At 35.1% G+C, this 24,705-nt stretch overlaps 1 protein-coding gene across 4 annotated transcripts in view; it reads left to right on the forward strand.

The window, feature by feature from the left end:
- Positions 1-22,646, forward strand: part of KHDRBS3 (KH RNA binding domain containing, signal transduction associated 3) — a 102,005-nt gene extending 79,359 nt beyond the window's left edge. For 3 of the 4 annotated variants that reach the window (XM_075024007.1, XM_075024008.1, XM_075024009.1), the window contains 2 exons: positions 14,531-14,589; positions 17,934-18,542. In XM_075024007.1, coding sequence (XP_074880108.1) covers positions 14,531-14,589; positions 17,934-18,025 — 151 coding nt within the window. In that variant the 3' untranslated portion in view covers positions 18,026-18,542. Of the gene's footprint in view, positions 1-14,530; positions 14,590-17,933; positions 18,543-19,452; positions 19,510-21,902 lie in introns of those variants that run through there. The other variant, XR_012649902.1, reaches the window with a different exon arrangement.
- The last annotated feature ends 2,059 nt before the right edge of the window (positions 22,647-24,705 follow it).

Below are 24,705 nucleotides of genomic sequence, written 5' to 3' on the forward strand. Positions count from 1 at the left end.
GATGAGGAAAAAAAACCCCAAACTTTATAAAAGGTATTAAATCATCTGAAACACAGAGCTGATTGCATTTTCTTACTACTTGAACATGGTTATGTTCCAGTATTTTACCTTTGGCTGTAAAAAAAGTACACCTTTTAGTTTGTTTTACTCCCTCATGGAATTGTCTTTGTGGCATTTGAATCTCTTGCCATTTGTGTCCTTCCCCTGTTCATTCTCAGCATTATTTTTAAGCACTTGTGGTTTATTTTTTTTTTTAAACTTTGCTTTCTTCAAAGGAGTTGCTATTTGGAAACTCCATGAATTACAAGGATTACTAATGTGTCCCAATGATGAGAAAAATGCTATGAAGTATAACCTACTTGTATTAGGTGAAAGTTTGAATTTAATGCAAATATCACATGACATTATTTAGCAGCTTGGCTTATTGTCCTCACTATTAGGTACTTCTAATGTGCATGTCTGGAAAGGGAATTTCTGTGCACCATTTACTGAGTTGTAATTCTTGCTCTTTTTCTCTTGGACCAAGCATTCATAGTTTGATCAGTGGTAGATTTTGTAATGTCATTGAGAATTTCTTGAAACTTTTATGGCAATAAACCTCAAATGTTCCAAATAAGAATGTTGAGAAAATTGTAAAATAAAATAAGGTGCTGTAGTTCTGCATTACTACTTTGGTTATTTGGGGTTATTAGAGCTTCAAACCTTGCCCATTGGGAAGATGATGACAGTAGGAAAGGGAGATATTGGTGGATATTGTGATGTTGATAAATACTGATTAGACTGTCTTACCTTCAGCTAGATATTTAGAATATTAGATACCAACATTTTTGTAACGTAGCCTTACCTGAAGTAGTACATAACTGTTCATAGCAAAGTTGGGAACGAAGCTGTTTACACCTGACACCTGCTTTGCTGTAGTATTGACACACCCAAGTTAAATTTTGTTGTATAAATGAGTATTCTCCTGTGCCCAACAACTTAGTCAGTGTGAAAAAGCTTAGTGGAAAGCTCAAGTGTCATTGTTGAGAACTAACGGAATGAAAATACCTTTGTGTCTGATACTTGGCTCCTACAGAGTCTTGTAAGCTACTGAAAATTGATAAAAATAGTACAACTTAAGAAACCAGCAGTGTAGGACCTTCAAAATATAGGGCTCTGTAGGCTGTTACGTTTAGAGAGCAGCTGCCAGTAATGGATTTTTTTTCCAAAAAGAAAATTACCAAAACAGTCCTCAACTTTTATGTTGGTAATTCTGTTCTGTTTTACTGCTTCTAGTGTTGGTAAATGGGTTTATTGCACACAAACATTTGGACTTCATTACAAAGTCATTTGCCTGAGCCAAAACTAAGCATTACTTGGATTTGATATTTTTTTGTTAAGAACACTTTCATTAAGATTTTTTTCCTTTGAACTAAAATTAGCAAAAAGCAAATCTCCTAAGAAATGAAACTGCTCTTGTAAAGGACTAATACATAAGTGTATATATAATATTCTTAGATATAATATGTGCATATGCTTAGCCCAGTCTGGAAGGAGATACTTCATAGAATGATTGCTCTGCTTTGTATTTTACCTGTAGTTTCACGATACATATACTGTTAGATTTTGTTGAATTCATTATCTTTGGAATGATTACTTCATTTTTTTCCTCCCTAATTTTATTAAGTACTGCATGGTAAAAGATAACAAGAAATGATTCACTTGTACATTTCTCACAGGATATTGACACTCATTCTCTGGCATATTATCTGGCTTGGCAAAAAGATTTTTAGGATTGTATTGGCAGACAAAAAGTAATAACTATAAACAGCCATCTGAGCTACCTAGAACAACATTCCTTTCTTTAATCTGAATATCAAATAGTAGTCCATATTGCAAAATGTCATTTTGTAACCACTAAGAGATGCTTATCATATTTAGGTGCATTACAGTGTCCTTACTGTGAAGAAAATTAGGGAAAAGTGTATTGTTTTCATAACTTAGCCTTATATCATTCTTGATGTTTTTCCCTTATAAAGTATGGGAAGAAAATACATTTACACATAGAGGGCATTCAACATGTTTAAAATGCATCATTTAGTGACTAGCATGTGCAAATAACTTTTCCCCTTGCCTTTTGTAAGTTGAAAGTAGTGGTCTTAAAAAGTATTTCTAGTATATCTTCTGTTAATAATTTCTGTAGAAGTTTTGATATTAATGATACTATATATTAAAGAGGATGTTTGAGAAATAGCTAGTAAACTGAAAAGATAGGTTTGCTCATTAAATTAATTGCAGTAGTCTTTCAGTATATGAACCCTCTTCCTGCACCTCGTCAAACTTTGTTAATGTTCACAAGTGTACGTTGTGTGTACAACGTATACGTGTGATACAGTGGAGACAGTTGAAATATTCATTTTGGTTTGTAAAGTTTTTGCTTATTTTAGCGACTCCTCTGTTAAAGGTGGAAATTCTCCAAATTTAACCATTCAGCACAACACAGCATAGCTTTCCTTTACGGTTTTTAATTTTGACATTCCTAGTGTATTTCCGAGAAATAGCCAAATCTGAGATGGACTAGGATGGGTAGTATGTTCAGATATGAAGAATAGCATACTGTATATTTCTGTGTGCATTAAGATACTTGAGACTTTGCGTACCTCTGCAAACAATTCCTCTGTTCTGTAACCTAACTGCTTGCTGCTACCAAATCATGTGTGTTTAAAAGTTTAATGGCATTTTATTTGACACTGTGTGAGTCTGTATCCTTGCTTGTGCTTGGCAATCTGAAGCTTTAGTTAAAACCTGTCACAGCACTAATAGGGAGAGAAACATCAGAGTTTTCTCCAAGTTCTCATCTATCTTAATGCCCTGTAATCCTATAAAAAATAGTTTTCCTTTAACATATTTTCTTATCCACAGTTTTTTGTTTGTGCAACAAAGCCCCAAATAGTGCTTCAGGATGTCTTTTAACAGAATTATTTTTTTTATGGTCAAAAAGACTTAAAAAAAAAATCCCTTGGAGCTGTACTGAGCTTGGCTAGATAACTGATTTTTCAGAAGAGATGTGACTAAGTTTTGTATGTATAGTTTTTTGCAGAGGATTGTTAGATGGTATTTTTACCAGTATAAACTGGCATGGTTATCAACTGGGCTGTTCAGTATTGTTATAAAAAACCCAAAGCAATCTAAATTAATTTAACAAAATAATGAACACAGTCAAAAGCCATGTCATTTATAGTTGATATTCAATGCCTAGCTAAGGAGATCAGCAAGACTAGTCTGAATGTTCCTCTGTCATACTGGCAGATTTCACATTATGCAGTCAGCAATTCCTTCATAAAATTTCTTCTATATGCATATGTAGTAATTTAAGACATGCAGTTGTATGCTAAAAACCTCTTGGGGATCTTATGTTAGAACGTGAGGTACAAGTGTGAAATGCCATGCTCCTGTAACTGGTGCTGGTATTTTCTTGTGCCAGATGCGTGTAGATTTGTCAGCTCCATTCAATGGCAAATATGCATGCTTACTTACACAACCTAGCTGACTCTTAAAGGACTTTCCCAAATCTGTCTAAAATTGTGATCCTTTACTTGGATTTATTGCAGAAAGTAGTGGGTGTTTTAATAGTCTGTTAATGCTAGACCAATTTTATTATGAAAATTCAGAGAAGAATGTTGTGGAGGAAGCAGGAGCATTTAGTTCGGTCTTCATTTAAATCTATAGATCAGTTTAAACATTTTCAGCATGATTAAAAATTCTATTTATTTTAAATCTCAGAAATATGTTTCAAATGGAGAAAAAGTGCTTTTGTCCCTTAGTGGCTCCATACATGATCTGCACAAGTGTTTGCGAAGACAATAATAGGGCAAAGGGAAATGGATGCTAATAAATCAATTGGCACTGTCAGTTCACTGTTAATGTTCTCTAGAATACGTGAGATTTATCACTGAGGAATTGTAGAATAATGGTAGTGTATGGAAACAAAGTCCACCAGGGAGATGTACTACATCATTCGGATTTAGCGCTGCCATCTGCTTAATAGCATTGAGATGACTACAGAGGTACTTATGATCAACCATTCATAGCAGTGACAGATGCTGCAGAGAGTTAACGTGCCCGAGAATGAGGTTTGTTACTAAAATTCAGATTATGTGACAAGGTTGCCGAGAAAGGGGGCTGAGTTTGTTACCTCTCCAGCAGCATTAAAGGTTTACTGTGTGCTTTTAACTTTACTATCAAGAGAGAATGGCTAACACAGTTACTGTAGTACAAAAAAAAAACATGTGGAGAACCCCATCTGTCTGCTCCATGGCACTCAGAAGTTTCAAATAACTTCTTCAGGCTTGTCTGCTAGCATTTAAAACTGGATAATTCTTTTCTTAGAAGAAAAAAATGCTTTTGTCTAGCTTCACTGTTTTTTACCTACAACAGAGATCAGCAGTCTCAACTATGAAAGGAACAGTTTGTATAACTCTGTGAGTGTATCTGTTTAGGGGCAAGAATCAGTCATTCATGTAGTAATGTAGTCATTTTGTGTTTGATTATAATTATTTTATAAATTTAGAACTGGTTTAGATCTTCAGTCAGGGTGATCTCACCTTCACTCCATTGCAGAATTTAATCTTGAACGCCAATATAAAAGGGGCAAAATTAGGACTCAGGGTAATTGCTGGCTTTGTCTCCAGTCTTCTGCAATGTTTTCTGGTTTCCACACTTGCCTATTAATGCTCTACCTTTCTCTCAGCAGCAACTGTCGTGCTTTTGGCTTAAACATAGTGTTTCTCAGATGCTGTTCTTGCATATCTAACAATAATTGCTACCATTTCAAATCATATCAAAATGTGATACATTCAAATACCTGTAAGTTGCCTGTAAACCTCAGAGCCATCCAGTCAAGCTAATCTGAATTGAGGGAATTGGCAAATTCTCTTTAGTATACCTATGTTTATTCAGTGCCTCTAGTGCACTCTGTTTATTGGTTAATGTGTTGGGAAGTGAGAAGTACAGGCTGCAACTTCATTTTAAATTATTTATCTAAAAGCATAAAAAGATAACTCCCCACGTGGTAGTTCTGAAGCGTCTTTAAAAAGCCCAGTGTTAGGAATGCCATGTGGTGAGGACTTATTCTTTACCATTTGTTTCAACAGTGACTGATTCAAGAGAAAATTTCTTTAAAGTAGGGTAGACTGTGTACAATGACCCTGTGGCTTGAAAGGTTTGAGGAAGTTAAGAAAAAAGTAATTTGATGACAGGTCGAAAAGAGGACTAAAGAAACCGCCCACCTTGAAATTGAGCAATGGCCAATTGTTTAACTGATGCCTGAATAATACAACGAAATTTAGAGATTTGAATCCCTCAAATATCAACCTCTGATTTTGCAGCACTCCAGAGGCACCTTAGTTTTGAGAGAAGCTGATTCCTAGTATGAAGTTCTTGCCGAGACCCAGAGATGTAGTCCTCCCCATTTTCCATTAGGAACTCAAATTTTCAGGTGTTTTCTGAAAGAGTGCTTAGTAGTCATACAGATGATGATGTTGCTGTTTATAAGAGAAGGATTTTCATAAAGAGCTGAGGGTATGGATTTGAAATTAGCTTATGGAGGTGTTGCTATAGGTATTTGAAAGTTAATTGCTAACATTTTGTTTGTGATACTCAGTGTTTTAAATTTACATTGTTAAGTTTGTCAGCAATCATGCACTTCCAGGCGGTATAAATATGCATTATATGCAAAACAGTGTCTGTTACTGTAGCTTTTCAAGATGTAATTCTTTGGATTTTAATGCTAGTAGCTGTTTGTATTTCATGCTCTGACTTATAAATCAAATCAATCCACAGCAGTTTGATTTCTGGGGATAGTGCAAATAGCTAGTATTTTGCAATTGTTGCTTATGAACACCTGGTATGTCTGAGCTTATCGGAGGTTATAATTCTGCACAAATAAAGCCTCAAAAGCATTAGCAGAAACAAGGTAATGTCTCTTTTAAGTGAAAATCCCTGCCATGTGGTTTCCTGCGTAATTTTTACGGTCATATTATTGAAAGAGATTATTTTCTGCAGTTTTTCAGATCTAGTTCTTTAGGTTTAGATAGATGTTTTCCTTTTTTGTTACCTGTTAAAATGTGACAAGATAAAGTATTCAGAAGTGCCTCAATAGCACAGAACGCTTTTACTGTGAGTCTAACATACATGTTTGAATTTTTTTAAATCTCTTTACAGAAATCTGGTCTGAAACCTCAGTAAACAGGAATAAGACTAAGGCAATTGAAGTGTAATGATGGAAAAAACTTACCTTTAAAGGAAAATAAATCTTAAGTATATCACATGCTGCACTCAAAATTGGAAAAGGTTTTTAGAATCCTTGTCACGTTGACATTAGTAGATTACTTTACTACTTAAGGAATGTTAGGATTACTTTTAATTCGTACAAATTATACTTGGTAAAATACTTTTTAGATACAAAAAATAATTTTGTTTTTTATGGCTCTTCTATTAAACTTAACTATGAATATGCCTCAATGTTTAGAAAACAAGTAAAATGGTATTTAAAAATAGAGACCTGCTAGAGAAAACTTATATAGAGGTGTTATAGTGGTACAAGGTAGTAACATGAAATTTTAAATATTTGAGGAATCAAAAAAAAAAGGGGAACTATTTCATAAAATTAGATTATTCATTTTGCATGACTGGTTTAATTTTACTTTGGTGATTGTACAGCATCTTAAACTGGGTGGTTGAGTTACCACAATATAATTAAAGAGGATGAGTATTTGATAGTATTTAGGATTTTTTCCTTGACCAATTACACAGGTGAAAACAAGAGAAAAGGATGGTCAAACAGGTTCTTTTAAGAAGTCCATAACAGGAAGAAAAACTCATTAACAGTGAATATTTTTTAAATATCAAATGCTATATTGTAGTTGTTAATGGTAGCTTGTGGAATTAGCCGTAGTTTAAAAACATCTTAATTATGAGTGCTTCAATTTAATTACAGTATGTTAAAAAAAAAAGTCCTTTAAGCTTGGATGATGGAGGTAACAAAGAGGATGGAGAGTACCCAGTTGCTAGACCTCAGCAGGATGCTGCAGCAATGCCACTAGATATATGGTCTTTGGAGACAGAACTTGGATAATGAGGCTTCCAAATCTTACAAAATAAAGTTGTTACTCATTTAGAAATAACTTCTCAAATGTCTTACATAATGAAACCAGTAGAAAGTTTATTAAGAGGTACAAAGATAAGGAAGAGAAACTACATAGTCTCTCTGTGACTAGTGAAAGGACAGCTTCATAAATTCACCCTTGCAGTAGGTAGAGTACATAAAGGGAAGATTTCTTTTCCCTGGTGTGGGGAGGAGAAGGAACTTCACTGGAAATTCACACTTGGAAGCCAATGTGCATTAGATGAATCAGAGATGCATGAGAAATCGGGCTTCATCTGTCCAGAACATATTTTTGTCACAGAACACCTTTTTGTAGATGAAGATTTGACACCATTTTGCTGGTTGACAGTCAACATACTATGTCTGCTTACTAGCAGTAATTGAAAATTGCAGGGTTTTTTTCTCTTAGACTATCCTATAGCATTTGGTTTGCTTTCAAGGGAAGAAAAATCTTGCTTCTTTCTGTTGGTGAGGAAATATATATTTAATTGGGCAACTTTAGAAAAGGGAGATGGTCGCAGGAAAACATTAAATTGGTTGTATTTGTTTCTCCTGCTTGTATTGTATTTTAGAAGAAATACTGGGAGCTCTAAATTGTACTTTCAAGCAAAATTTTGGCATCATTCGTTTGACAGATCATGAAAAATACAGTTTAGTAACCATCAGAATTTGAGGTTTATAATGGTGTAATTGTCAGGTGCAATGTGCTTGGAACATACATGTTGATAAAAGTAGGAGAGCCCATGTAAGCCCAGCAAACAAGTCTTAGCACTTAAGTGGATTGAATTATCTTCACACAAGAGGAAGAGCTCTGCCTTGTATTTGGAGAGGCAAGGCTCAAACCCTGCCTGTGTAAGGAGCATTAGAGAAGCACTGGAAAGATGCTCATGGTAATACATTGCTTTTAAGATCTGTCAGGTGCTTATGATTATGCAGCCCTAAAACCAGTTATAATCTCTTTAACCAAATACATTTTTTGGCACTTTTATTATTTTTTAATTATATTATGTAAAACTGGGATGGAATGATATTTTTTCTCTCAAATGCTCTTCAATGTTAACTGGTGATAAAGGATATCAAATTTATAGGAAACTGATGAAAGTTGTACTGTTCCTTCAGTGAATTAGGAAGACAAGAAGGTATGATGTATATCTTACTGAGTAGTATTTCTAATGACAGAATGGTGACATACCGTCTGTGCGGTTTTTGTGGATGATGATGTATTAGAGGCAGCCTTGTCTTGTACTCCAATCTGTAACAAGTAATATCTCGGATCTCTAACAACATCTTATGCAAGACTCAAGAGGGATAACCAAGAATTAGATGGAGTAATACCCACAACTCTTTCCAGTATTGCAATGGATAGTCTAAAGATTTTGACTGATACCCCCGTCAGATCTTCATTATTCTCTGCTGCTTCCACTGTCCTGAGTAGTCTTGCCTGTTTGGAGGGAAAGGGAAGAAAATGCATCCTTTGCCAATGTCAATGTTCACGTTCGTTCACATCTCTGTTCTCCGTTTAGCAGTTGGAACACATTTGGTACACACCTGGATAGTTTAAGACTTCTAGTTTCTTTTCCTCTGACTGGAGTCTAGTTCACTTCCCTCAAAGTGCTTTGCAAACCAAACAAATGTGATGGGTGGCTGGGGCTTGGTTCTAATAAACAAGCCAAACCAAAATGCTGGTGTTTACGCAGCCTGAATTTTTAGTTTTTCCGCTGGTGCTTACTTGTTTGAAGTAGTGAATTTTTGACATTTTATTTTGCATTTCTCATGTTTAGGGACGGATTGTTGCTGTATTCTATTCATAGTTTCAAGGTAAAGCTATAGCTCCCTGCTGCTGCTGCTGTTCCGAAGAAGCAGCCGTATTTGTACTGTGTGCTTCAGTCACCTCTGCTACTTGCCATTTACCTTTCCTATTTTGAGAGATGGGACGTGAGAGTGGAGGGGGTGGGGGGCAGGGGGCAAGACTGAAAGAGTTCACCGAAAGCAGTAACTGAACATTTCAGATGGTAAAACTGTTAGCTTTAGGGAACTGTATAGAGTTCTGCTAGAAATACATAGATGCACATAGTTCTGTGCCTGGTGGGCAGCACCAGAATGCAAATGCCTCTGAGGGCATTTCACTATTCAGAAGTAAAATTTATTGCAATTTCTGCCATAAAAAGTAATTTCTAAAGTGATAGCTAAGGGAATCCTTGAGGGGGCACTCTGGTCATCTTTTAGGATTGTAGGTAATAGATTTGTTATTTGTATTATCCATATGAGAGTACAATGGGGTATAATTTAAGGAAGATTGCGTCGTTTTTCTGTATTTTATAAAGCTTTCACATATAGATCACAGTTGCTTTCTGAGGTTATTATCTGTTTTACAGACATAAACTGAGATGCAAGGATGAGAGTATGTACTAAAACTTCTGCTAAGAAGTGGCAGAACTGGACATTAAATAAAAATCTATCTGTAAGATGCAAGAAAAGATGTGGATCTATTCCTGATATCCTGGTTTTAAGCTATGTTGTTGTAAACTGGGTTACAGAATATGATGTTCTAATGATCCACAGAAGCATTAAGAACAGATATTTAACTCAATGTTCAAGACAATTATGGAGTTATGAGAAGCTTCATTATAGTGATTGTTCTCTTGACATTAGGAACACACTTCCTTTTTACTGTTGATTGATGCTTTTTGATATCAGAAGCAGCTGAGCACCAAGATCCAATAGGAGTAATAGAAAGAGGCTTGGCCTTGTGGAAGAGTTGTGTTCAGATGGGATTGTATCAGTCAGGGTCTATCATATAAGATCTCTTGCTAGAGAGATCCTCATTTGTTCTTTCTACTTTGCTGCTGTTCTCTGCAACCTTTGTGTAGAAGGACAAAGGTGATGATGCTTGTGGAGCTACTTTTAGCACAAAAGGAAACCTTAGTGTTTGGAAGGTTTTTGTCGCTTTCTGAAACTGCCCTGGCTTCTGTCTAAAGGGATCAGTCCCAAAGTTACTTGTGATACCAATGTGCAAAAGAAAAAGCAGAATTTTTTTCTTCCATTTTTCCCTAGTAAGCATTACAAGAAGCTGAACTGGTTGCAAAGGCTGTTTTTCATCACTGAAGATGAAGAAAGTTTCAGTTCACTTGGTGCTTAAACCCAGTAACCAGGCTTGTCAGCGCTTAAGTCTGGGCTTTTCCAGTATCCTAGAAGCTTTGAATCAGAGACCTTTTACTCTCCCCTTAGCAACTCTTCCTGCCAAACTACTTTTGTTTCAAACACAGAAATGGCATAATGCTGATACCAAGACGCCTGTATCAAATCTAAAGAGCCATGGCAATCGCATTCCTTAATCACAAAATATTTTGACTACCTTCGTGTATTTTGGGGAAATACGTGAGGACACTTGCACTGTGCTTGACGTACCTGTTCTTGCATTGTCCCAAAAATAGCCTAATGACTTATTCCAATATCTTTGAGTGTTAGGTTGAAACTCTGCCATTCTGTTGGTATATGTCCCAAGAGAACATTCCAACATCTCTAGACAGAATAAGCTAATAGTATAGTACAAAAGGTAAGAGTTCCTTAAGACTTAACCATCATGTCAAGAGCAGTTACTGCTGTTTGTTTTTTTCATAAGGATTCGTTCTTCTATTATGGTTCATCAAGATATTTTCAGAAACAATCAGCTTAACAGAAATGCCTGAGAAATTCAGGTCATATTCCACAAGACCGTTGAAGGCTTATGTTGAATACCTCTAAATTAAAGTATCTTTCTCACAGCACAGTGGTTCTAGAAAAATGGCAGGAAGCTTCCCAGTCCTCTGTTTTACTAGATAAAAAAAAGCTTCTCTGAGGCTTTTCTTCATCAGCGATGAGGTGCTAAAATCTGAGGTTGCTGTTCTCTGTCTCAGGCTGTTTCTTGAACAGAGAAAACAGACACTTCCTGGCCTTATTTTAAACTACTTAAGCCTCACTTCACACTTGCTCTAAGCATTGTAGGATTAATGCCCAGCCCTCAGCAATCAGAAGTGACATACTAAATTTTATTGTTGTTTGCTAATGCTTCCATACCATTAGGTGATTCCAAGTTTTTATGTTGACATGGAAAATCAAAGCATTTTTTTCTTTGCCATCTCTGTCTTCTCTTGTCAGCCCAAAGACATTGTTCTGGAATGGGAATACAAAAGAAGTTAAATATGAGGAGGTAAAAGCAAGGGCTCTATATGTACAAAAGATCTGAATCACAGCTGATTTGCACAGTGTTGATTACACTTGTACTGTTTACCTGATGGTTAGGAAAATGCTTGAAAACTCAGCTGACTATACCATGTAATGCAATTAAACCATCTACAAAGTAGAAACCTGGAGAAGTAAGGAAAAATTACGAAAAGAAAATTTAGAGAAAATGGCCTCAAGAAGACATTTCACATCTGAAAACAGGAACTCAAAGCAGACTCCAGGTTTAGCCTTGCTGGGTTAAAAAGGAAAGGATCTGTGGCATGTTTTTTCCTTGTCCTGAAAGGAGGGAGGCACATGAGGTGAAGAAGAAAATGAACCCTCTTTGTGGTTTTGTTCTTTCTATGAGACAAATGGAAAGGAATCGGAAGAAAAGGGTTTCCCTTGCAGAATAAATCCATTTAAGGGAAATACAGAGTTTGAATAGTCTTCAGTTAAAATGCTAAGATGCCAGAGAACCTATATAAGAAAGTATAAATGTCAAGGATGCTTTTAAGACAAAAATTGACATCATGCCTTCTGTCCAGATGAAGAATTTTTTAATATAGCTACTTATTTCCTCACTAACAGAATTGACCTCAACAATCTCAGTTAATGAGTTTGTATGTACAATTTAGAAAAGTTCTGTATTGCAGGTTCCTTTGACTAGGTTTCCTTTCAGCAGGCGATTGCTCTGGAAAAAATACAGTGCCATAAGCTGTAACTTCATATACAGTACTAGACTTTTCTGTAATTCCTCTATTAAAAAAGCCCTCAGTTATCTTGGTCTTGGTTGTGAACTCCATGGGTGATTCAGACTGTTACAGGTGAAACAAAAGAAAAAAATCTTTTTACTGTTTTCTTTTCTTTGGGTCATAGTCTTTAAGTTGTCTTATCTGAAATTTTGCATTTGTTTAACATACAGTTGAGATAACGTTGGCACTGTTCATAGAGCACAAATGAAAGCAGTCAGAGTAGAGAGTATTGAATTGCACGAGGCAACTTTACTTCCCATTGTAACTTGTACTTTTTGGACAGATAATTAATTTTGAAGGTTTTGTCTGTTAATAAACATGGGCCATGATATACTTTCAGTATAAGTAAAAGATTTTTTCCTTTCTGATATTTATTCATCTTGCAGTTTATATGCTGTAAAATGAGTAATTTTTTGTATAATAGATATTTTAGATCTATGAAATGAAACTCTGCAAAAGTCATTCTGACAGGATTGACAGCTATAGGGATAGGGCTCAGCTGCTATAGGCTTCTAAACTTGATGACAGGTTTAAAATAAATAATCAAGTACTGTGTGGAAGGATAGTGAATGTCAGTTTTAAGTTGGTTGTCAGAATAAAGACTGTTTTATCACTGGCTGCTGTAGGGCAAAATTGTTATTTCTTATGCTTCAAACTTTGCCCTTGTTATTGTGGGGTCCTCATCAAATGGACTGACAAACCATAGGTAACATTTAGGTTGTATACAGTTACTTTTTTTGTGGATGTTCATAGTGCATTCTGGTTAAGTTTTTGTTAAGGAAGCCTTATGCTAGTAATAACAAATACTCATCCACACTTTATAGGTATGCATTTGCACACACCAGAATTGTATTATTTCTGGCCTGGATTATTTTGTGGTATTTAAAACTTTTTAGTTTAAAAAAAAAAAAAACAAAACCTAAAGCAGAAACACAACAAATGATCTTTGTCTTGTGTCAGTTAAGAAGTGATTGTGATGTGTTATTTGTTTTATATAAATGCTTTACTTGCTAATTCATGTTAAGGCTATAAATTGCTCTTTCTCTCTGGTTTTTATTTTGTTAGCAATCCATCTAATGCGAGAAACATTATGTCAATATTAGTAATTACTTGCTAGTGATCCTATGTTACTGATTTCCTTCTCCCTCAGAAGGTAATGACTTGGTAGCATCAGTTTGTAGAGTATTTTCCAAACATTGTCAGCACTGGGTCTGGCTATGGTTAAAAAGAAACAAAACAGGAGGCTTGCTTTTGATGTCCTACAAACATGTCTAATACACTTTTGTTCTCTCAACTATGTAAAAGACTATACATAGTTATACTTATTTTCCAGTACCTAGAGGGGGCCTACAAGCAAGCTGCAGAGGGACTTTTTACAAGGGCATGTAGCAATAGGACAAGGGGTAATGGCTTTAAACTGAAAAAGGGTAGATTTAGACTAGATATAAGGAAGAAGTTATTTACTGTGAGGGTGGTGAGGCACTGGACCAGGTTGCCCAGAGAGGTTGTGGATGCCCCATCCCATGGAAGTGTTCAAGGCCAGGTTGGATGGGGCTTGGAGCAACCTGGTCTAGTGGAAGGTGTCCCTGCCTGTGGCAGGGGGGTTGGAACTAGGTGATCTTTAAGGTCCCTTCCAACCCAAAACTTTCTATGATTCTATGAGAAATGAAGGCACAATGGAAAAAAGTGGTATATAAGAATGCTTGTTCTTCAGTTTCCATTCAGTGGTCTTAATACAAATAGAAATGCCATTATGAAATGGAAGACTGGTTTAGGGCATGGTTATGGTATTCATACTTCTGAATCCTAAGAACTGCAGATTTCTGCTTTTAACTTGGTTCCTATTGTCATTTCTTGTTTGCCTATTAAAATGATATCATTTACATACGTGCACATTGTCTTGTTTTGAAGACACTGGAACTTGTACATGTATAGCAACTATATAACCCTCTGATCAGCAAGTTGCTTGTCCTTTATTGCATTTTTATCAGTGAATTCAAAGATGCAAAGGCAAAATACTATGCAACAGTAGGTAATAAAAAGAAGTTTATACAACAAATGAATTGGTTCAGTATCTACACCTCCTACTCTTCCTTCATTGGCACTTGTAAGATCTTCAACCTCCCCTACTATAAGTATAATTTTAAATATAAAATGCCCACATCCACATTTACACTGTAGACCAGGTACTCAGTGATTAAAAAAAAAATTCTAAATGAAAATAAAAATGGTTTCTTTTGTCTTCTAGTTAACAAACAAGCAGGACCTAAGTTGTCATTGTCACATGGATGCTTACCTTTCTTACCTTAGGGCATGTCTATATCCTTCAAGATTTCTTCCTTTCAAAGGTAGAATGCGTAATGATAAGCATTGCTTCTTAAAATGTAACTGCTTTATTTCTTGTTCTTCCTACTGCCCTCCTCCCATACAGTGGAGCAGATTACTATGACTATGGCCACGGACTGAGTGAAGAAACATACGACTCTTATGGTGAGTAGATTTGTGAGCTGAATGACTACAGTAGTAGACTCTTGAAAAAATATAATCAAAGAAGAATATCCATAAGGCAAGCTTCAGTTCTGCAGTGTATAACAGCTGTTCAGGGATTATGGCACTGTCAGAGACCTCCTCATGTGGTTATTGAGAAAAATACTGAAGGAGGCTTCTGTGGTCTCTTAGCTAACGTAGTCATGTGAAATTAAAATCAGAGAAATAAAAACCTAAAATTAAACCATACTGCAAGTACCCTTTTTCATGTCACATTCAGTGACATTTAAGGAAAAAAAATGGGGGTGGAGGACCTTTTTTCAGGATCTGTTTGCAGCTGAAAGCAAATGCTTCTAGTGTGGCACAACTGGTGTTGAAACTTGGTAGAAGGTAAGAGTATGCTGAAGTTCTCAGCTGGATCAGGGCCTAATGGAGTGCATTTTAGACTTGTATCATCTTTTTGTATTCATTTTCATGCATCAGTCTTGTGAAATCAACCAGGGAGTCATTATGTAAAGGTTATGAAAGTACTTTAGGTAGCTAATAGACATAAGGGCAGTGGGTTACTCATATGGAGACAAAACAATGCGTAATGAAGCAAAAAGACATATGCCGATGGTAAATATCACTTTTTTCCTAAGCTAGAAGTGTGGTAATGACAAGTATAATTAAAGAAATCTGTTACGGATTAGAAGCATAAAGCATTTTAAAAGGCATCTTTGCTTAAGGGATAAATGTTAAATCTCTGGCTAGAGATCAGAGAAATATGATCTAGATCACTCAATTCTCAAACATTTGAGGATTTTTAGTAACTAGTGTAAAAGAGTTGTTATTCTGGGTAATGGATGCTTCAGTGATTTTAGAGCTCTATTTGAAATTTTCCATGGTGTATTTCTTGAACTCCATTTGGAAGTGCTTCCTTCTGAAAACTAAAATGACCTCAACTAAGTTGTGATAAATTAACCTAATGCAGAAGTTTGCTCAATGTAGTCTGCTTAAAATAATTATTTTGCTTAAGGGGAAAGTCAGTTCATCAAAAGAAGAGGTCACTTGAAATTCCTGTGTCCCCCAGCACTTTTTCAGTTGGTGTTGATAGATATATAGCTTAAATCTTTATTTCAGCATTAAAATAAACTGTTTGCCATTATAAGCCTGATATTTCTAAGACTATTCTGTGAATACAAAATTGGGGGGGGGGGGGAGGAATGTATGAAACTGCTTAATGTAGATAGTATTGACTGATTGGGAAAAATGTGGATTGCAGTATTTAAGGTTGAAAATATGGATTTTTCATTGCTTTTGCATTTAAAATTGGTTTTCTATTTATCAAAGCACAGCTACTCAGAGTATTAAGTGATGTATTTACTCAAGTTGAGAGGAAGACTATAAATGCCTTAAAGAATGATTATGGGTTACAGCCACTGAAGATTTTGCACATACAAATAAATAGTTAGACACTTTATTTCTTAACTAGCTGACCCTCAAGTACATCCTTAAATGCAGAGTTAGATACTAATAATCATCCTTACAGATGCAGAGAGCATTAGGGGTGTCGAACTAAAATTCATAAGGCTGTAGAGTGAGCAGATAGTTGCCTAGTGCTGGCTAGGAGGAAACACAGATTCCCATAAAGTACCTGAACTTTTCCTCCTCTGAGAAGTTCAGGTGCCAGTCCAGAGGATGTAGGAAGAACATCTGTATTTTTAGGATTTGGAGCCCTGAATGGCACCAAAATGAAGACTGATAAAGGTGACTGTTTACCCTACTGATTTGACCAATTGCTTGAAAATGACTGAGTATTCCCCTTAAACTGTGACCAAGACTGCTTTTTACATTTAAACAATTCCTTCCAGCAGTGATTAAAAGCTAGCATATTTTTAATTCTTACCCCTCATCCAGCTGCATTTACTGTTAGGCTAAGGTTCTTTTCCTTGCTTAATGTAAGTCTTGCTTTCTATGTGATGAAGCAGCACAAGAGGTTGCTTCTCATGTATGTTATCTATTATCAGATTCCTGTGGAACTTGCCTGAGGTACAAGTTTAATTCTTTCAGCCTTACACCAAATTTGAACTTGTTCCTTTTGCCTCCTAGGCAAATGTTCTGAGCACCTAGGCTTTGCAGGCAACCGCCTATATTTTTTTAAAATAAAGTAGCTAGGATGAGACTTCTGTGAAGAGATTGTGAAATTGGACCCTTAACTTACAGAATTCTTGTCATGTAATTTCATATATCTGTCTGGGCAATTTACCTTACCATTCAAAGTACAGGGATTCTTTGACTGTTGACTTTGATTATTTTTTATTATTATTTTTCTTTTTTTAATGGACTAGAAAGACAAAGTGATGCCTACATTTTAGATTACCATACATTTGGATTCCACCATTAGTTTCTGGATTGCATTGGGTTCACTTGGACACCTATCTGCTTAAGGCAGGGCAATTCTCCAAAAGTAGATATGGAAGCACATTATGCTGTTTTCAGATGTGTTTGGTTTTTATGGGTTTGGTTTGTTGTTTTTTTTCTCTCGGGGTGATATAGTACTCTTTGTGTTTACTTGATTAAAGTGTACCTAAGTACTGTTTCGTTATACTCTGCATTTGGTCCTGTGTTTTCCCTCATCGTAAGTGCCTGGCACAGTAGGTCTGACTCTCATTTAAGACAATATTTTGCTACTTTTTTTTAATATTTATTACCAATAAAGCATTAAATATAGCACAAGTTTTTTCACAAACTTATTTTGTTGTCAAAATTCAAACAAGCAATTTATTTATCTTGTTCTTTTTAATATTTTTATAATCTGTCTTCCTATTTCTTGCATTTTAGAAGTGTATAGTTACAGTGAAGTTGAATATTGCCCCTAGATTGTTAGAAGCCACAGGTGTTTGTAGTGATACTTGAGGCTTTTCACTATTGGATTGCGTATTTGAATTAAGCCTAAACTGGTACTGATAGAAAGAAACTTATTTCTGAGGGTAGCTTATTTGCTTATACATAATTCATATCCTCCATTCATTTCACCCTAGCGTAATTATTTGTAGGTTTGCTACTATAGCTGACATTTCTGTGTATTTGCAACAAGCAGGTCCAGCTGAATGCAAGAGCCCTAAATATTCTTGCTGTTAGCCTGTCACACTCCCTGCTGGTATGTGCGGAAAAAACATTGTGGGATACCTCATATAGATGTGTTGTATGCACATTTTTTGGTTCAAGTGTTAGACTTCACCTTGTACACCTTGGTTTCAGTAAATAAAATGTTGCTATCTAATTCAGAATTAAATAAGGGGAAAAAAAAAGTACAGCATCTGGGAAAATTGGAAGGGATCTAACTGTATTTTCCATTCTTATAGGGCAAGAAGAATGGACCAACTCACGACACAAGGCACCTTCTGCAAGGACAACAAAAGGAGTCTACAGAGACCAGCCATATGCCAGATACTGATTGTACTGTCTGATGTTGTGAAATACCCAATCTCCACCAGTCCTGTATACTGTTCAAAGTAATTTTTTTCTATGAACAATCCCTTTTTATTAAATCAAAGTGCATAAAAATCTGAATGGATGGACTGAACTTAAAATATTTTGTCGAAAGAACAACCTGGACAGAAGGATATGTAAAACAAGGAACTTTGTTATTTCCAAACTGTATTTGAAAAAATAGGCGATCAAAAAAATAACCTTTGATTAACTAGTGTTAAACAAAAAATAGGTTTACTAAATATGTTAGTCCATTCTTTTAACATAAGCGTAACCTTTTATTTTAAAGGTTTTCAACAGTTTAGTTTTTAGTTTTTATTTTCAGCCATTTGCTAGATTTTCTCTTTGCAAACATGCGTAAAAAGGGAAGCAAATTACAAATGCAAATAATGTGGTATTTTGTAACTCAAGTCTTGAAATGTTCTGTAGTGTTAAGCAAAGTTTTACCCTTGCTTGATACTAAATAAACTTTTGAAAGAAAATCAGTGTGTGTGAGATTAATTTTATGCTTTATCTTATAATAAAACTTCATAAATAGTAGTAAACAGGGAGAAATGTTTAACAGTGATCAGCATAAAAGGCTCATATTAAACATTGCGCAACTTCTTTAAAAAAAAATGGTATAAACCTAAATATGTATATATATACTCACAGTAGATATAAATGCTGTTTAAAGTATCCAAATGGTATGGATCTGCTTGAGTGCCACATTAAATCAAAATATTTTTGTTAAAAATGGTTTAAAATAGCTAATGAATTTTCTGAAAAAGATGTGACTAGTTTTCATCTTGTTGAGCATTTTTTCACTAGTGCAACTTTGGAATTTTTATGAGAATTTTGGTACGTTAATGACCACCTCGCTCCGTGCTGGAAGCAATAAACACAAAGCTTTTAAAGACTTTCTGACTTGACTAATTGAGGTCGCTTTCGTCAGAGACAGAGGATGTGTAACCCTTAAAACGGTCTTCATTTGCAAAGGTAAATAAATCAAATAAGATTTTAATCTCACTTAATTTATCTTAATATAACCAATAAAAACAGGGAGGCTACAACGTAGAAAGTTTCATTTTAGAATGTAGGAAAGACTTTGAGGACACCTAAATTCTCATTTTAAAACGTTTAATTTGTATTAGTAATCTAAAAAGCCTTAGCTTAGCTAGTTAAATTTGGACAAACTATTCCCTATTAAACAACTGTAAAACCTCATAACCAATAGTTTGTAATATATTATTTTTCCATAAATTCTAGTAACTTAAACAATACAAATGTTATCTAAAGCTTTTTGTTAATCATTAAGTTTCTATTAATTATAGTTTGATTTACATTGTTTTCTTTAGTTTTTATTTGAAAGTCTTTGAAATTTAGTAAAAATATCTTTTTTTCTCTTGTCAGGAAACCCATCTCCTTGGACAGCCAAGAGAACAAAAACCTTAAGCTTCTGATGCTTTGGTAGGTATCTTTACTCATCTGTGAAATTTAGATAAATAATAGAGCTTTTGATCAGGTCCTTAATTCTTTATACACAAGGCTTTAATTTACATAATGATTACAGGTACTGAGCTGGAGGCCAGCAAAAATAATTGGCTATGTTTAATTCTAGTGGGAAAAGTCATAGTTTTAAACTATCATTAAACAGGACATTAAACTGTGCCAGCGTGTGGACACAGTCCTCTGGCTGTTTATTTATTGAAAGTTATACAATAGCTTTGACAACATTTCAACCAATTAAGTATTTCATCGGACAGAGGAAGGTGAAAGAAAGTGAATGTGATTTTATGCCAGTAGTGTTCAAATGGGAGTTTAAAACACTAATCTGGTCAGCAAACATGTCTAAAATGTTTTTCCAAAGCTGAAGAAAGCATTTTATAGAATGATTTTCTAAGGCAAGCATTTCTGCACAAGAAGCAGACTGATTTTTTTGGCAGAAGTGAAGAAGAACATGTCCATTGAGAAACATTAGCTGAAGAATAGCTAGCTCTATTGCTTCTGGTGAATCCAATATATAAAGTAAGAAATAATTTAACTGTATTTATGCTCAGATTATGTATATTTTAAATAGAACAGATTTTTTTATTTCCTACCTGTAATGATAATTCTTCCTGCTAACCTCATGATCTCAGTGCCTTACATAAATAGAGCCCTATACTTTGAAATATTGCATACATTGCACTGCCTCTGTATACCACAGTAAATTTAAAAGACTGCAGCCACAGGCTAAAGGAACTTTTTGTACGTACAAAATGGCATTAGAACCATTTTAAGAGTATTTTAAAGATTTAAACCAAAAAACCCTTTCAAGGTTAGGAGAGCTTGGAGATTTCTGTCCTCTGGGGCTCAAAGGGCAAAGATTCGATACCAACTGCTAGAACTGCTATGGCAAAACTGAGTATATAAATATCTTTTAAAAATATTTATAATGGAATTGGCCAAATCTCTATTTCAGTTCATATCTTAAATCACATGATGAGTTATATAGGTCATAACAAGCTTTCATTAGAAAAAATGAAGTTTTGTATTAAACATATATGATGAAACTTGATGGGTTGAAACTAAAATATCTAGTAGCAAGGATGGCTAGTAGATGTAAGTGAATCAGAAGTGGGTTCAACCTTCTGTAATATTTATCCAACTCTTTTTTTTAATGCCATCTTTCCTTAGTGCCTCCTCTATGGAGGATGAATGTATCAGCATGCATTTATGCCACTTCTCTGCTACTCTGCCCTGAAGTCCTATAAATCCTTAAATTGTTTCAGTTTCCTTTTGGGGAGAAAAATATATGTCCCTGTCAAATCATGCAGAGGCTGTTTGGGTGTACCATTGTGTGACAGGGTGTCGCATGACTGGATGTTGCAGGTCACATGAGTAAGTTAAGAGAATTCCCCTCCTGACTAAAAGCACACCCATCCTCTGGTCAGAAGTGATTGTTTTGGTCATGTGCCAGATGTGCATCTGACAAAATGGAGCAGTCTGTGGCCATATGGTGCTCCCATTAAGTAGCTGTGGCCCACCTTGATGGAAAATTTAACTATTTGAATCCAATTTTATTTTTTCTTTTAATGAGTTGCAAGATCTAAATTCGATGCATCTAAAAGTTTGCATATATTGAGCATAGTCGTGGTATGAATTTTAGATCCATTAAGTCTTCCTTCTTCCAATGCTCCACATCAATACACCTTATTTCTCCAAAGAAAATGTACTGTCATGCCTCTTAAAAAAAAATTGTGTCAATTCCCATGTCCTATACATGTGTGTACAATAAACTACATCAGTTAAAACAGCTGGTATTAGGTATTCTTAGAAACTACATATTTACAGTATAAAACTTCTCTTGACAGTTCCTGAAATAACATGTACTAGCATTGTGTTCTGCTATTGCATTTCTGTTGGATATTTTTTTTCCTTTGGAGTAATCTCTGAAATGAAATCCATTAGATTTCAAACAGAGGGAAAAATAAAAAGGTCTCTAAATTTAAAAAAAAAAAAAAAAATCACTGTGGAAGGCAGCCTTCCTTTTATTGTGGCAAGCTAACCTAGAAGTGTTTATCCATTCTAGTAGGGTTTTATATTCTGACACTGGTCAATTGCTGTATGTTACTCATCAAACAAGTAATGGTAATGATTATAATTAATCATATCATTAATTTGCATTTATTGAACCTTTTTATCACATTTGCACTGAATTTCAATGATAGCAGTTTCTGCAATGGTTTCCATGAATCTACATAACCTTATTTTTTTCATAATTGCCTTATCCCACTGCACATAATCTGACAGTCTTCAAAGAATTCATAGTCGCTAGTCTCCGGATGGATACAAATAAATTATATTTTGCTCTTTTTCAGGAACTTCTGCCATGTTAATTATGGACTACTTAGAGCATTGTACTTATCCGTGTGCCCAGACAAGAAGACAGGCTACGGAGTATGAAAATCCTGTTCAGTATTTCTTGTATTAAAGCCTTAAAGTGTATAACAGTATACACTTTTTAAAATAATTGTATATTTAAACTCTTAATTGTTTAGTGACGCAACAATGTTTTATTTGGAGCTCAATAAAGAATTTTCATCTAAGTTCCTGTTACAAAGCAATAATGCAACCTCATTGTTCCTTTAGTGACTCTTTTTAGCCTTAGCCTTATGCAGCAAGTGTAAGAGAGTGTGTGAAGTCTCATGACTAGAATTTAAATGCCTTTGGAAGTAGCTTGTCTAATGTATGAACAACATGGATAAGTTAAAATGAAGACTGGTGTTTTATGCTGAAGCTTTTCTTAATAGCTAATTGTAAACACGTCTACTCAAAACAAGACTCTTGGGTAGAAATGATACTCCAACTTCCATTTCCTTCAGAAACTTCTATAACATGAAGGTGTTTTAATCCCTGTCAATTATAATATGCTGCTTATTCTCTTTCACTTGGTGTTTGATGCATAGAAATGTTTTCTCTGATATACAGTCACAGGTTTTCTAGTAGTAGAGTCCTGGATGAGGCTTTTACACCTTGATAAATCTTGTATCTAGCAGTCATGTTTCCTTAGTGCTTTCTGTTTTATATTAATTGTGAGTGTGACAATTTGTAACAAATAAAATTCTGATAATTTAATTTCTTGTGTTCTTTTTCCTAAATGCTGCTTGCAAAGTGCGAGTGTCCCATTCCTCAGTTATGTTTCCATCAGATGCATTTTTCTTCACTGAATCTCAGATTAATCCCAAGAAAAGCATAATTTGGGTCTCTGTTGCTTATGTTATTTTGAAAATAAGCAGTATCACTTAATAGCTTTGCACCAAATGCCTCCTCTTCAACATGTATTCATAAGTTCTAATACCATATACTCAATTCTGAAGAATGGCTTTGAAATTTCTGGGGATGTGGAAAAAATTAAGATTTCCTATTAACTCTGGCACTGATCAAAGCGTCTTGAGTAAGATATCATTTTTAATAGATGAAAAAAACTTTGACAGTGTAAAAAAAAAAGTCTGTATTTTTAACCTTCAAATATTTAAGGTGATTTTATCAGTTAATCTCACAATCTGGAAAGATTTTCCCTGCTATCACCTCTCACTGTACAACAGCTGCATTTCTGCAATGTTTTCCACAGCAAGCAATATTAATTATTTAAATAAGTAAAAGCAAAATCCAAAAACCTTTGAATAAGCGCTAGAGACGTATAATAATGATTCCCTTCAGACTGACAGGCAGGAACCTCTGGTGTGGAACAGCACCTAACATTTTAAATGCTAGCCAAGTATAAAAATTATATATAGATAGGGTGGGGAGAATTTAGATAAGGAGAATGCAATTTCACTTGCTGTAATTTGGACCGTACACCAGGATTATCAACACAACTTCATTTGAGACTGATGTATCAAGCCTTCCACTTATGACTTATTTTAATATGTGACTCTCAAGGCTATCTAGCAAATCCAGTAATTTTTCTGAGATCTTGTCCTGAGTGGTCTAACACAGGAACTGTTAGGGTCCAGTCAAAGTGGGTTGACTGCAGACTACCCAGTTGTTCGTCTTGCAAGTACTTTGCTTGATTTCACTAAAAACTTAAGGACTGGCTGCTTCTGTGTGTTTTAAGCCTGGACTTCATTGCTACTGGTTTTTATTCTCATTAAGTAGAGACTTATGTATTTCTTGTGACTGTGTGTTGAGTGAAATCTGGGTCTCATTGGAATAGTTTTGTCATTCACTTCAAAAGACCACGTATATATGTGCATCCTGCCTGTGCTGGCATTGATGACTTTAACCTACACTGCGAGACAGTTCTGACACCCTGTTCTGTGATGGCAGTTCTACATGACGTTGCTTTACTTAAAGGTTTTGAGCAAGGATGTGAGCCTGCTGCTTCAAATGAGTTGTCCTGTCCACATCACAATCTTTCCAATAGTGTTTATCCTGATGTGGGGATGTCACCACATTTAAGTACATAATAAATGTATGAAATAATATTCTATGACTGTATTAGAACAAACCTTGAGGTCATATGTCTTTTTAAATGATATTGCAGAGCATACTTTTCAAGTTGGAACTTCATCCTTCTGGGCAAAGGAACTGAAAATTTAAAGATCAAAATGTGAAGTTGAAATTAAAAAAAAAAAAAAAAAAAGAAAAGATTGGTGATATATTGGCTCAAATCTGCCCTTGAGTGGTTCTGCTTCAATTTCTCTCATCTTGTAGTAGAATTTCCAGGTTACCAATCTCCAAGAACCTCAGTACTATTGCAATTGAGTAAACGCACACCAAGAATCAGAATATCTTTGACTTTAAGTTATTGAAAAAGATTAATTGGATGAAGGGGCTAAGAATTATTTTTGCAAGCTCGGCAATTTTGTCCCAGACAGCTGCATTTGGTTAATGGGGAGAAAAACCCCTTTGGTAATGGAAATTATTGAAGGTATTAGTGTTAAAGCACATATTGCTAAGATGATAAATGTTTGTGCAGCCTCAGATACTTCAGTGAGTTTACAGTGCATTGACCCTTGTCTTCAGGCAGGCTTTCTCTACGATTGCAAGTCAAGAGAACATCTCTGGCAAACTTGGATTTTAAAAATGCTTAGAAATTGTAGCCGAGGGCAGAAATAAAGCTGCTTTGCTGTGTAGTTCTTTTTTGGGTTTCTCACTGAGAAAGTATTAAGAAAGTAT

This window comes from Buteo buteo, chromosome 3 (assembly GCF_964188355.1).
Source record: "Buteo buteo chromosome 3, bButBut1.hap1.1, whole genome shotgun sequence".
Lineage (NCBI taxonomy): Eukaryota > Metazoa > Chordata > Aves > Accipitriformes > Accipitridae > Buteo > Buteo buteo.